The sequence below is a fragment of the Fusarium coffeatum genome (assembly GCF_003316985.1).
Source record: "Fusarium coffeatum strain FIESC_28 chromosome Unknown BRIP53273_contig_101, whole genome shotgun sequence".
NCBI lineage: Eukaryota > Fungi > Ascomycota > Sordariomycetes > Hypocreales > Nectriaceae > Fusarium > Fusarium coffeatum.
The window spans coordinates 5,700-19,381 of NW_022157895.1; the positions used below are offsets into that span (position 1 = coordinate 5,700).

The 13,682-nt window shown below is 48.3% G+C and overlaps 3 protein-coding genes across 3 annotated transcripts; all 3 read left to right on the plus strand.

The window, feature by feature from the left end:
- Positions 1-229: 229 nt before the first annotated feature.
- FIESC28_04685 (uncharacterized protein) lies at positions 230-1,787 on the plus strand (the record flags this gene model as incomplete). Its single annotated transcript, XM_031158832.1, has 3 exons — positions 230-511; positions 561-698; positions 1,047-1,787. The coding sequence occupies 3 exons, from the start codon at positions 230-232 to the stop codon at positions 1,785-1,787; spliced, it is 1,161 nt and encodes a 386-aa protein (XP_031017095.1).
- Positions 1,788-6,139: 4,352 nt separating this feature from the next.
- FIESC28_04686 (uncharacterized protein) lies at positions 6,140-6,509 on the plus strand (the record flags this gene model as incomplete). Its single annotated transcript, XM_031158833.1, has 2 exons — positions 6,140-6,226; positions 6,300-6,509. The coding sequence occupies 2 exons, from the start codon at positions 6,140-6,142 to the stop codon at positions 6,507-6,509; spliced, it is 297 nt and encodes a 98-aa protein (XP_031017096.1).
- A 2,096-nt stretch (positions 6,510-8,605) lies between these two features.
- On the plus strand, positions 8,606-13,514 carry FIESC28_04687 (uncharacterized protein; the record flags this gene model as incomplete). The annotated part of the gene is made up of 3 exons (XM_031158834.1): positions 8,606-11,476; positions 11,526-11,801; positions 11,850-13,514. The coding sequence occupies 3 exons, from the start codon at positions 8,606-8,608 to the stop codon at positions 13,512-13,514; spliced, it is 4,812 nt and encodes a 1,603-aa protein (XP_031017097.1).
- Positions 13,515-13,682: the final 168 nt, after the last annotated feature.

The following is a 13,682-nucleotide window of genomic DNA, read 5'->3' on the forward strand; positions in this document are numbered from 1 at the left end:
TGATCGCGATATCAAATTCGTCAACAACAATAGCGGAAAGCATCTGATTCGTCAACGCGGCAGACGGTCAGGAACCCTCGAGGCATCGCCCGTTGGATCTTCATCTAGCATAGCTGGGTCGGACGAGAGTGACAATATCCCTACAACCAACCCAGCATCATGGTCTTTGAGCAATGCCTCTCCAGCCCTGTTGCAGCTGGCGGTGCCAAGACGAACACTCCTACTTACTATGGTAGAAACATCGTCTAGCTACTCTCAGTCTACTGATCTCTTTACACTCTTATCATGGTTGAATATTGATCGACTAGGTAAACGTGCTCTCCTCGACGGCGCTGTATGTTCTTTTGCTTTGCATCTTACTGGCAAAGCAACCTCCAATACTGCTCTAGTCGCTCAGAGCCGCACTATATATGGCCTAGCACTCAAGGAATTACAGACAGCGCTCCGGCATTCAACAGAATGGAAAGCACCTGAGACCTTGTGCGCTGCTATCCTTTTATGCTATTTCGAGGTAGTTCACCCACTGTACCCTATAGGCTAATAAGCTTATTCTTCATCAGCTGTTTGCTGGTACCAGCAGTTCGGAAACCTGGCTTCAACATGCCAAAGGCATTGGTACTTTGATGGAGCAGCGAGGCCCAGCGGCTCACGCTGAGGGCTGGGATGCAGCTATGCTGCTGTCATTCCGTGGCATTCTTGTATGTTCCTTAGTTCTCTTCAACTATAGAAACACAGCGAAGGATCAGAAACTCGCATTACCTCTTTGTCAAGTGACTAAGGGATTTGGCATGAAACTCAAAGAACGTGTCTCGGGATAACCAATCAATATCGCAGCAGCCGCAATGCCTTCAATCATATCTCTCAGTTCGTCACCGGCAGGGTTACTCTGCATTGAGATGGCGCGATATGGCATCTCACATATCACCCTTCCAGTCCAAGTGGATTTACCATCCTGGTAACTGAACCTGAGTGGATCTTTCGTCCTTTCAACGGCTTTTGACAATGTTACCCTAGCGGGGATTTCAACTAACACGATCCCTTGCCAGATAATAGGCGACTTCTTCTACCCTGGCGAGGAACAATTATTCCTATCGCGGCCGGAGTGGAACAGAGTCATGTTTGACGGCGGTAGGCGTCTCATCTACTCCGCCGACACTCCAATTGGGCATATCCGCGTTGGCGATGGTTTCATTGCGAATCTAGCCAAGCTTTCCCCTGTCCTGCACTGGGGGTATCTCGTCCGCGAAGCCCACAGAGCTGGTATATGCGTTGAGCCTGACAAAGTCTCCGCCTTGGCCCACCTAGCTACAGAGAATCATGCGAGATTCGCGCGATGGTACGACGATTTCGACGCTCTTGAGTTTCCACGACCAGTTGAGGTCTTGCCTACTGACCCGACAACTTCATTGTTCGAGACAGTGTTGGAGCATCAATCCGGGGCGGCCGGATCGTTGCTTATGGGATACTGGGCGAGTATGCTTATCCTTGAAGAAACATTAATAGAGTGTGAGACGCCGCGAGCTGACGCAGCCGCAACTTCTCGATACTTTGTAGAGCAGATACTACGCTCGATAGAGTCGGTGGCACAAGGCGCCATGGGACCGTATCGAGTTGGGTTCGCAGTGCGTATTGTCTATGAATTTGCGACTGGCGAAGAGCAGAGATGGATCACCCGTCTCCTGGATAAGTTCTCGAAGGGTTATGCCGCTGTTGACAAGAGAACGTATCCCAAACCAAAGGACGACTTCAGTGGTTCTATTGAAGAGTTGTTCATTAGTCGAGGCTGACAAGGTATCGGAACACAGTTGACGACATTGAGAGTATCAAATTGCGCCCATCCATATAGCAAGACATGATGTATATTAGCCCTACCTACTGTAAAGTCTTATCAAACAGTCGATACCTGATTTAGGATCTATATCCAGGTCTCGATATGGTCACGTTTAGGAGGAAGAGTCTACCTGGCTCCTGGCTCCTGGCTCTTGAGGTCATGTGTCCCGTAGAAGGCATCTATGGAACCGAAACATACAGACCTGTTGTGCTTGGTTTCTAAGGAGTGATGTGCCAAGCTCCTGTTGGCCTTGTGGTCTAGTATACTAAGCTCTAAGTACTATGCTATGCCTGAAAGGGTTTCTACAAACGTCTCGCTGTTTATATCAATGGCACCGACAAAGCTCAAACAGAATTCGAGGTTCGCTTTATCGGGGACAAACTTACACAGCGTAATAAAGCAACGGAAATATGTTAAAAGGGATAACTTAGTAGCTAAGCGTTCGTCGCTGGCCTTCTGTTTCAGCATTGGTTACAGGCAAGAATTACGAGGAAATGCAACTTAAGAGAAATAGAAATGCGAATCACAGCAAAGAGGATCAACCACCTGCTTGGTGTAATTCATGGATGAGGCCGGGGCCCAGATTGGGAGGTCGGCATGTAGTGATCATGATGCATCAACCCACCGAGGTAACTGACGGTTGGCGATTGGCAAGGATGTTCTCCCTACCTAGACATCTTGGGGAGCACAAATTATGCCAGCTAACTTAGGTATTACGCCAGTTGGGCACGGATATAAGCAGGCTAGATTGGTTGGGCTTGTGGCTGGCCAGCAGTCGGGACTTGATGAAGGGGCTTCGTCACACTAGAGCAACCATACTTTCACAGACTGATGTCGACAAATGAAAACGAGGGCATTGTTGCTCGAGACTGCAGAATATGTTATATCACTTCTTTATGTAGTAGTATTATTCTTCAGACCGTATCCGTCTCACGCTGGCTTTCCTGATTTCTGTCATGTACGCCACGGTCTCAACTCTCATATATCTCCAGACAATGGTACATGAAGACTACTTCAACTGGAGGTCTACAATGGGCTATTTCTGTATTCTTGAGTGAGTAAGCTTATATGTAGTGTAATGAGAGTGCTAAAGTGCAACTGTGTAATCAGAGCTATTTCCAGTGCTTAGGGTTGCAGCATCTCTCCGGTTAGGCTATATCCATTAAACACTGTTCGTCTTTACACGATGAGGGAGAAATCCATTGGATGCTGTGTTCTTATCATAATACACTTGGCTTTGATTGTTCTCACCTCACTTAACATTTACATTTCCAGTTTTTTCTACTGGATTTCCTACGTTATGCTATCATTACCCATTGAGTACATATATAGGAATAGATGTACGCCCTGTGTACTCGAAAACGAGAGGCAGTATCTCTAGTAGCAGTCCGCCACTACCCATAAAGCCTACTGGCTCTACAGGTTACACCAAATAGGTTGTAACCGAGTTGTTTTATGTAAACCCTTCGCTCTCTTCTATTGTCGAGAACCATCTTATGTAAGTACGTAAATATCATTCTGCTCAAATAATAGTTGATCTCAGCCTATCAACTGCGTTTCATCTCTCCTAGCTCCTACTAATACTACTGCACTCGGTATATATCGATATGTTGGTGGTTATACCCGACAAAGGCACCATTGTACTGAGAGAAGGAAAGTTATATATAAGAGTCAAGGTTAAAGAAAACATAATAAGTTGTCAAACATAGAGTGTTATCAACAACAACCATTAGGCTCCTTCGAATACAGTGGAACGAGTCTTTGTAGAAAGCATCGACTATATATGCGAATATATTCTTGTTGACCTTGTTGACCTTGTTCATGTTTCGTCATGTCAGATCGTGATAGGACACCTCTACGGTGTGCGACGACAAACTAAACAAGAACCTTGAGATAGCTATTGACCAGACACCACAATTATAATACTCGAATCACATCCTACCATCGACTTTGATGTCAATACGATGCTGCATGCTTCGAAGATATTCTGAAATCCTCAAGATGTAAGTCTTTAGGTTAGGCACAAAGCGAAAGGCGGAGACCTCCACTTCACAAACCGAGGAAGTTAATAGAAGTTACGAGCGGTTGAAGCTCTCGGATGGGTCGGTATCTCTTCGCATCATAAGGCCAAGTATCTAATCAATGGTTGAACAATTTCTATAACAATCTAGAGATAATAAGTGACTCTGAAGATATGGTAAAATACGAGGTAGCGAATGAAATTCAGAGTCTTGAGGCTAGCGGAGATATCAAAGCGCAAGATGAATGCCAAGAGGATATCGGCACCGTATTGCCAAGACGAGGACTCCCAGACTTCTTGGCAACGCTTGGTAGAGGGCTAAGTTGAGCTTGGCAATTATTAGTGTTTGGTTTGTGTTTACGAATTACAGTACAAGTTACGAAACGAATGCGACAACTCCAAGATACTGCATCATCACTAGGATAACCAACTCTAATGGGCGGCTTGGCCGTTGGGTCGAAACTTCAACGGTCTGCGTCCCGGAGAAGAGTCATCAGACGGTCCAGAACACGTCAAACAAGTCGATACCAACCAGATGGAGCAAGGTTCGTCAGAAAGGTAACCTCATCTCTGGGACGTGCCGGTGCAAACATGCTACAGTGGCTTTCAGCTCAAGGCCACAGCGTCATCCCGATGACAGTATCACTGACTACTCACTAAAAATAAAGGAATTGGGCTGTTGTGGCTGCATTAGCAGTTACAGCTGGTCAAAGACCGTCTTACCTTAGGGTTGGCTACTGTTAATAAACTCGGTCCTTTGATTTAAGGTTCTGTCCTCTCAGCGTAGTGGAAAAAGCCGATGCAACGTTTCTCAACGCTATTTTTCGGTTAGAAGAGACAGATCTCGCATAGCTATTCTAAGAGAGATTATGTGTGGCAGGTGAGTTCTTTTGTTAGACCTGAGGTTAAGCACAAGCCATCGTTGATGACATTTGAGGCTACGATAGATTGACACGAGGCTTGGGCTGGATGTGCCCAATGTAGATCTAAACTGAATTCAAGTCGACATTAAGCATCTGACGCATGCAGATCCGTCGCTCATTGTTGCAACTATCGCCAGGCAACGAGAATACTTGCATGAGGCTAGATGTCCCATCGAATTCCAATTGACCAACAATCGTTGGTTATGCGTGTCTCATGATATCCCCCCATGACATGACCAAGCCAAATTGAGGTTGCATTGGGAGCAAGGCTGAGAGAACAAACAAACCAACCGCCCAGTTTGAGTGTGACTTCCCCCCCTTGCTGTTGATCTTATCTCATCTGCAGAGTTACGCATCAACGAATCAATCGGAGATAGACAATCTTATGCAAGGGTCTGCTTCTAGCGACCTTCTAGAAATGGGGGGTCGTAGTGGAGAAGTGAGGTTCCTCGTGACCTCTGTTTTCTTGCTTGGCGATGACAGTCACGGATGGCACTTCGGAGGTCCCGGCGTATGTGGGCCCAACGGGGTCCCGCTATGTCAGCTTTTCGGATCCGACTGTGCCGTGGTCCGTACCGTATTCGTCACTGTAATTCGGTTTACGGACAGGGAGATGGAAGGGTAGCTTAATTAAGTGGAGAGTGATAAACTTGTCAAGAGTTGATTGAGATTCAGAGTGTAGCCATGTCTGGATATTGTAGTAATGTCCAACTTGTTGACAGACATTCAGACTGAATATTACTGAGGTGATCACTGACTTTCTTTCAAGATATGAATGGTCAAGTAGAGGCCAACACACAAAATAGCTTCTAGATATCTTCCATACTCGAAATGGGTGAGCCACAAAGTTGCATCGCATCGCAACCTTTATTGGGTCCCGCGTAAGTTGGTCAGATCTGCAATTCGTCATACCAAGAGCGGGCCAAGACTGCCGGCTGACAATGCGCATGGTTTAGCGTCCGTTCATAGGGCTCTGCTACGTAGCAACAAGGGTGTTTCTTCGGGGGGTCTAGGCTTGGCGTGGGCTTGGGGGGCTTGGGGTACTCAAAAGTAGCGGGGAATTGGGAATGTGAATGGGTCTCTAGAGTGTCCCTTTCCTTCAGCTCAGGTCACAAAGGAACTGGGAGCTTTTTATTTAAGGGAGCTCTTTCCCCCCTTGATCATCAATCTTGTTCTTCATCATCATCTTCAGTTTCCAGTCTTCACAAACAAACAGACATTCCTTGACATCTATTAGATTGCACCAGGAGTGCCTTGACTTTACTTGACGAAACAACCTCGAAGCTTTATTAGACGATAACTTCAACTTTACTTTACAATCAATCACTCAACTTGAACTTGAACTTGAACTTTACAATCTTCAACATGGTTTTCGGATCCCGCAACAACAGAACCTCTGAGGAGGAGCTCCGTGGTCGCAGCCGCGAGCCTGTCCCGCTTATGGAAAGCAAGGTGAGTTTCATCAGCTATGCTCCCAGAACTTTAAACCCCGGTCTGGACCACCATACTAACAAACCGTCTTTAGCAACGTACCAACTCGTACGCAAGCGAATTCTCTACCTCAACCAAATCTACGGCTTCTTCCAGAACCAAAGCCTCTCGCTCTTGGTTCAAGCCTGCACCACAACCAGCCCAGGTCAACGTCCACACCTACTGTGGCAGACACTCGAGCCAGTTTCTCTTTGGTGGTCCATCCCTGGCCGATCTTGCTCGAGCCATGTTTGGCAAGGATTGAAGCATGACCGAGCATAAACGATAAACACCAAACACCAGCATGACCGCCTAATCACACCACCCCAAACGACCCTTTTTTATTACTATTCTGTATCACATTTATTCAATCATTCACTCAATCAACGTCGCTGGCTGGTACGGGACGGACACTCTCATTGGCAAGCGTGGCGTCTTTTGTGTGGTAAAAACAGAAGAGACATTCACAACCATCCATTCGGAAGAGACCAACCAGACGCAATAGATACCCATTTGGGGAGGGGGGGGGAGACGAGGATGATCAGTGGGAAGACTGTACCACGAGAGACGACTTTTTTTGTATGATTACATTCTGTGTAGCAATATTCGTAACGAGTCCATGAATCAAATACATACAGACATACACTACTATTACTTCTATAATTGGCTTAACTCAGTGACTACTATGGTACAGTACCCTGATTGTACGACTTATTACTTAAGGAAAAAAATGCTTGATCCTCGGTACTGATACTAGATGAGATGATCGATGCTCGGTTTCGAGACGACGCTCGTTCGCATTACGCGTCTGTCTTGGCGAGGCCACAGGTGCCAAGGCTTGAAGATAATCATGCCAATGCTTGGGACTTGCTTGTCCTTGACTTGGGGCAAAGGTGGGTTTGCCGAGTCATCCGTTTGGACTGAACTGTACTGTACTGTACATACGACGAGGGATGAAATGTTTAAAATAGGGTCCGGGAATAGAGGCATGTTGATCCATCATTCAGACTTTTCTTGGTCGGTTGGAGGCATAGGGTAAGTTACAGTACGTGGACAACAGCTGACACCCCTGAATAAGAGTTTACTTTTTACGTGGAAACGAATGATGTTCCTTTCCAGATCTGCAGATATTATGCGTGATCTTCAGTCTATTCATAGTAGATTGAACTGCTGACGTGGTTAAACGGCCATGACATTTCATGTACTCACCTGGGTAATAAGATGCTCAATGTTATTCGTGTCCATAGACAGGTGGCTTTGTGTACAGGTGGCCTAATGATACGAGAATACCTATGCAGGATCATAATAATAATAACCTCCTCTAGCATCTCCATAGGTACTACCTATGAGTATTATTGTAGATCGTTCATGACAGATAAGTCTTGTTCGTAAAATAAAGTTTATCTGCACAGATCTGATCTTGGAAACTTCTGCCTGAATCACAAGGCGGCAAACCAAGCTGTTCCAAACTCCGAAGATTAGCCGTCTGTGGAGCTGCTGCATGTTGCCGGTTGTCTACCATCAGCCCTATGGAGCTTGAATGTTGACCTCGAGATTTGGCTCCGATGAGAACCCCTGGACTGAGCTCGTGTAAGTCAAGATTTCGTTAATGGAATTCGTGAAAATGAGATTAGGAATTGAATGTGTGAAATGGCTCGACACGCGTTGAGACCTGGAAAAAACGAATCAGGAGACAAAAGTCGATCTAATCGATGCAAAAAAATCTCACAAAGACATATCACAAGTCATGTCAAGTGTTCATCGTTTTTCTTGCAATTCATTCCCATACTGAAACGGCTTTGCATCTCGATTAATCTCATGGTGTTTTGCGGCAGTCAACCAATCACAGCTCAGGGCGGCCGGACCCACACTTGTTTTCACTGCGGGTTGGGTTTGGCGCGACCTCAACTTCCAACAATGAACGAACGCGAAACTACTTCATCAAACATCCTTCTCCTTTTTTGACCGCGTCTGTATCATTTTCATCGCCAATAACAGCCAGACGCACTTATCAACAGTGTACTGTTTGGTTGTTTGGGTTGATACTTCCCCCGACGCTTTTGCGCCGATCCTGAGCGCGCTGTAAGCCACAGCTTTGACTGCCTTCACGCCGCCCATGCACGACTCAACGTGATATCGTGCACAAGACGCATGTAAAAGGTAAGTTTGCAACAAAAACAATCGATCAAAGCAATGTTATTTGGTTTAATCCATGGCAACTCTTGCGCCTATGACTCCGGTTCCTGATCGCGCCAAGTATCCCTTACTGACATCCCTTTTTTGTTCACAGGATCGCAAAGCTCGACTACTTTCGCCGCCCATCTCGACCACGACGATCCGCAATATACCGACCCGACAACCATGGTTAGCAAGCGGAAGAGAGTCCTCGAGGACTTTGATCCCAACAAATCAGACCCCGAAGATGAAAACTTTGACCCTACGGAAGCTGGACCGCCTCGAAAGACCAACAAGAAGAGCAGTCGTTCCCGAAGTGGAAGACCCGGTCGCCGACGCAAAAATGGATACGGCGGTTCGGACATTGACGACGACGAGGATGAAGTCTCCGATAGCAACGAGGAAGACTTCTTCGAAGACGACGATGAAGAAGAGGACGACGAGGAAGCGACCATGAACGCAGCTGGTCGTCGTGCCAGAAAAGCTGCCACCCAGCACAACACCTACTACGAAAGCAGTCCAGAATCAGCTAGCGGCGAGGATTCTGACAATGCTGCCAACGACGATATCAAGCCTGAAGAAGATCAGGACGTCAAGGAGGATGATGCTGAGGGAGAGCCTGTCGAGGAGCCTGTCAGGTCAACCAGATCTCGAGTTGTTAAGCTGAAACTCAGCAACAACAAGTTGCCCGCGCCTCGTAGGACGACCCGGGCTCACACAGAAGAAGCCGATGAATTCCTGGAACTTTCTAACTCTGGGAAACACGCTGTCCCGTCACGAGACTCACGGAGTAGAAGTCCTGAGACATTTGCACGGAGCACAAGAGCCACGCGAGGTTTCAAGGGCCTAAACAAGGCTCCCGAAACTATTCAAGAGGCTACCCAGGAGAGCAGCTTCAAAGAAGTTCGAGAAGCTGACGAGCCAGATGAACTGGCTAATGACCCTACAGAGGTTCCAAAGGAGGAGGTCGTTGATCAAGAGATGCAAGACGCTGCCGATCAAGATGCACCCGGTGAAGACGCTCCTGTGCAGACGGTAGAAGAGGATGACGACGAGGACGATGTGCCTATTACGCGTAGGACTCGTGGGTCCCGCGCCAATGCCTCCGCCCAACCAGAAGAAGCCGACTCCGATGCTGCTCCCAGGAAATCCCGTCGCTTGACCCGCAAGTCTAGCAAGAAGTCTCAAGAGGTTAGCAGCGACTTCGAGCCTGGCGACGAATCCGACGATGCAGAGGCTTCTGGTGCAGAGAAATCCCGCCCACAAGATGTCGATGACGTCGATAGCCCTGTTCCTCGCGGGCGACGCTCTCGACCTGCCAGATCACGCCGCGGTGGAGATTCTGGAGACGAAGAACCTGACTTTGACTTGGATGAATTGAATGAAGAGGCTCGAGAACTTAGGCAGGACTCGCGTTCTCGTCGTCGCCGTCCAAGGAAGGAGTCACCTATCGTTTACCAAGAAAACACTCGACGAGCAAGAACACGCGTCAACTATTATATGCCGCCTCTCACCTCAGCTAACATTGAGGAAGAAGAAGCGGAGGCGCCCACAGCGCAACCGCGGGCGCGAAGGGGACGAGGAGGTGCCACCCAAGGTTGGGAGCGCAGCCTCAACACCACATTTGGACCCTTCGGAGGAGGCGGCGGTGGTGGTGCCCTTCTGACCGGGCCTTGGGGCACTGGCGCAGCTGGCGGAGTTGATTCAGACAGCAGTGACGACGAGATGGTCCATCGCTCTAGTGTAGCCGGTAATATTGGCATGACCCCGACGTCTGCAGCTGCTCCTGGTGGTTTGCTTCCTGGTGCACCTGGTATGAATTTGGAGGGCGCTGGTGCAGCACCCAACGTCGGCAAGATCAAAGATCGCAAGGCTCTTGCAGATGCTGATCCTTTGGGTGTTGACTTGAATGTCGACTTCAGCAAGGTTGGTGGTCTTCAAGGACATATCGATCAGCTGAAGGAAATGGTGCAGCTGCCCTTGCTGTACCCCGAGCTCTTCACCCGATTCCACGTCACTCCTCCACGCGGTGTCCTGTTCCATGGTCCTCCCGGAACAGGTAAAACATTGCTTGCTCGAGCTTTAGCCAATTCAGTTGGGTCTGGCGGCCGAAAGATTTCGTTCTACATGCGAAAGGGTGCCGATGCCCTGAGTAAGTGGGTAGGTGAAGCCGAGAAGCAGCTTCGTTTGCTGTTCGAAGAGGCGCGGAGAACTCAGCCAAGTATTATCTTCTTTGATGAGATCGATGGTCTCGCCCCCGTTCGATCCAGCAAGCAGGAACAGATTCACGCCTCCATTGTCTCGACACTCTTGGCTTTGATGGATGGTATGGATGGTCGTGGCCAGGTAATTGTTATTGGTGCCACCAATCGCCCGGACAATATTGACCCTGCGCTTCGCCGACCTGGTCGATTTGACCGCGAGTTTTACTTCCCTCTGCCTGATATCGAGGGACGAAAGTCAATCCTCAACATTCACACTACGGATTGGGGACTTTCAGATCAATTCAAGGACTCCTTGGCCGAGAACACAAAGGGCTACGGTGGTGCTGATCTGCGAGCTCTTTGCACAGAAGCTGCTCTCAACGCCATTCAACGAACGTATCCCCAGATCTACGCTTCCAAGGAGAAGCTGGTCGTTGATCCCTCAAAAATTGCTGTCCATGCAACCGACTTCATGTTGTCTATCAAGAAGCTCATTCCTTCGTCTGAGCGATCAGCAACATCGGGTGCCAAGCCTCTCCCCAAGTCGATAGAACCTCTACTCCGGGATCAACTGACAATTGCCAAGTCGGCTCTCGATGGCCTCCTGCCCCGCAAGAAGAAGCTGACAGCGCTTCAAGAAGCTATGTATGAGCAGTTTGATGACGATGATCATGGTTTTGGTAGAGAAGCTATGCACCAAGAATTTGAGCGATCCAGAGTGTTCCGCCCTAGATTCCTCATCTATGGCCAGAGTGGCATGGGACATAATTATCTCTCGTCTGCTATTCTTCACTATTTTGAAGGGGTTCATGTCCAGAACTTTGATCTGCCCAGCATCTTGACCGACGGAAGGGTAAGTTTAGTTCTTCCTCAAATGCTATCACATACTTACACATATTTAGGCTATGGAACAGGTTATTGTTGGTCTTTTTACAGAAGTCAGAAGGCACAAGCCTAGTGTTATCTACATTCCCAACATTGAAGCCTGGTATGCAGCGCTGCACAACACCCTTGCTCTCACTACTTTCAAGACCATGCTACGATCCATTGCACCTACAGACCCAGTCCTTGTTCTGGCCACTGCAGAGGGTGAAAAGGATGATCTTCCTGGCGAGCTTCTTCGCGACTTGTTTGGATTCTCGGCCAAAAACCAAATGAGGATCAACAGCCCCAGCAAGGTAAGTCACGCTTGCTTGGCCGTTGATGCTATATGCTAACTCACGTAGGAATGCCGCATGGAATATTTCAGCACCACGCTGCAGTATGCTAAGAAGAAGCCGCGCGAGTTCCCTGACCCTGAGAACCGCAAAAAGAGAGTTCTTGAAGAGCTTCCTGTTGCCCCTCCCATCGAGCCCCCTCCTCCCACCAAGGCGGATATGAAAGCGGCGCAGAAGAGGGACCACCAGCTGCTCAACGCCCTCAAGATCCAGCTTCAACCAATCATGGATCAGATCAATAGAAAGTACAAGAAATTCAGGCAGCCTGTCATTCCTCCTGCTCAGATTGAATACCTCTTCGCCGAGTCGGAGCCCAACTTTGTACGACCAGATATTGAAGCCGGCCAACTCCGACCATATGAGATCGTTAAGGACAAGTACGATAATGATGTTCTTCGAGACACCGCGACTGGCAAGTGTTATTATAATCTCGAGACTACTACTATCGAGGAGCGCTTGTCGAACGGTTTCTACGCCCGACCCAAAGATTTCCTTTTCGATATTAAGGCTCTTGCAAAGGATGCGAAAAACATTGGGGATAAGGAACGAACTCTCAAGGCCAATGAACTTCTTAGCAACGTTGAAGTTGATGTCGCTAGTATCGAAAACACAACCTCTCAAGTTGACTGGGAAGGACTATACCGACGTCAAATCCAACGGGCCAAGGATGCTACCGAGAAGGAGCGAAAACGAAAAGCCATGCAATCACTCGTGGACCGTGTTCAGTCCGATCTTGGCGGCAACGACAGCGATTCTCAGGGACCTGTTACACTTGGAGTAGTGGTTCCAGGATCAAGAACAACTGCAAGGTTCCAAGTTAGAAGCCCGCTCTCGAACGGTCATGGCACCTCAGGTCAGGATTCACAGCTTCATAGCAATAGAATCATCAACACGATTGGAGAGGACACTCAAATGAGCGGCCTTGACAATGACACACAGGCGATTCCGGAAATGGGCCCCCCACCGAAATCTCACGACCAACTCAGTGTAGCCCAGACACAAATATCGCAAAAGTCCGTAGTGACGACATTGCCACCAGGAGTTTCGCCTTCAGCTGTCATTAACGAGGCATCCACAACTAAGACATCGGATCCTTCGACACATCGCTCATCAGACTTTAGTCAGATGACTAACGGGGCTCATGCTGAGAACCGAGGCGTTGAGGATGATAGCCAGGCCGATATTCCTGACACACTGATTGAAGCTGGGCACAACATTTCGGAAGACGACTCTTGGTTGCACTCACAGCCGCCAGCCGGAGCTGCAGGTGGCAGTCACATGCAAGTCTCCAATATTTCCGACAGTCCCTCTTCGGCCAGAACATCATTAGGTTTCAAGGCTCAGAGCATAGGTGGCATGGCGAGCATATTGAACGACCACCTTTCCGATGAGCAATCTGCACGCCAATCAGGCTCATCGACTTCGGCTTCTCAGCCACTGACAATGGGCGAAGTGGAAGGAATCTTGAATAGAGTGACAGATGCAACTAGTGGTTGCACTATTGAGCAGCTCGAACAGATCAACCGTGATCTTATGGATGAGATTTGGCGCACGAGAAATGAGTGGAACCGCAGTAACGCCATAGACCAGGTCATGGCTGCGTTCAATAGGTCGATGGACGATATTGAGCTGATGCAAGGGGTCGCACCGGCTAGCCAGGCCCCCGATTATTAGTCGTGGAAGGCGGATGAAAACATAAGTTGGAAGTATTTTTCTTTGTACATGTCGAGGGACGGAATGGAATGAAAGGAGGCTTCAAAGAGTTGGGTGTACTTTTGTAATCATGTCTCGGAGTTTTGGGAACGCGGCTCTGCCAAGGCAGTATTAGACGTGTTTGTTTTT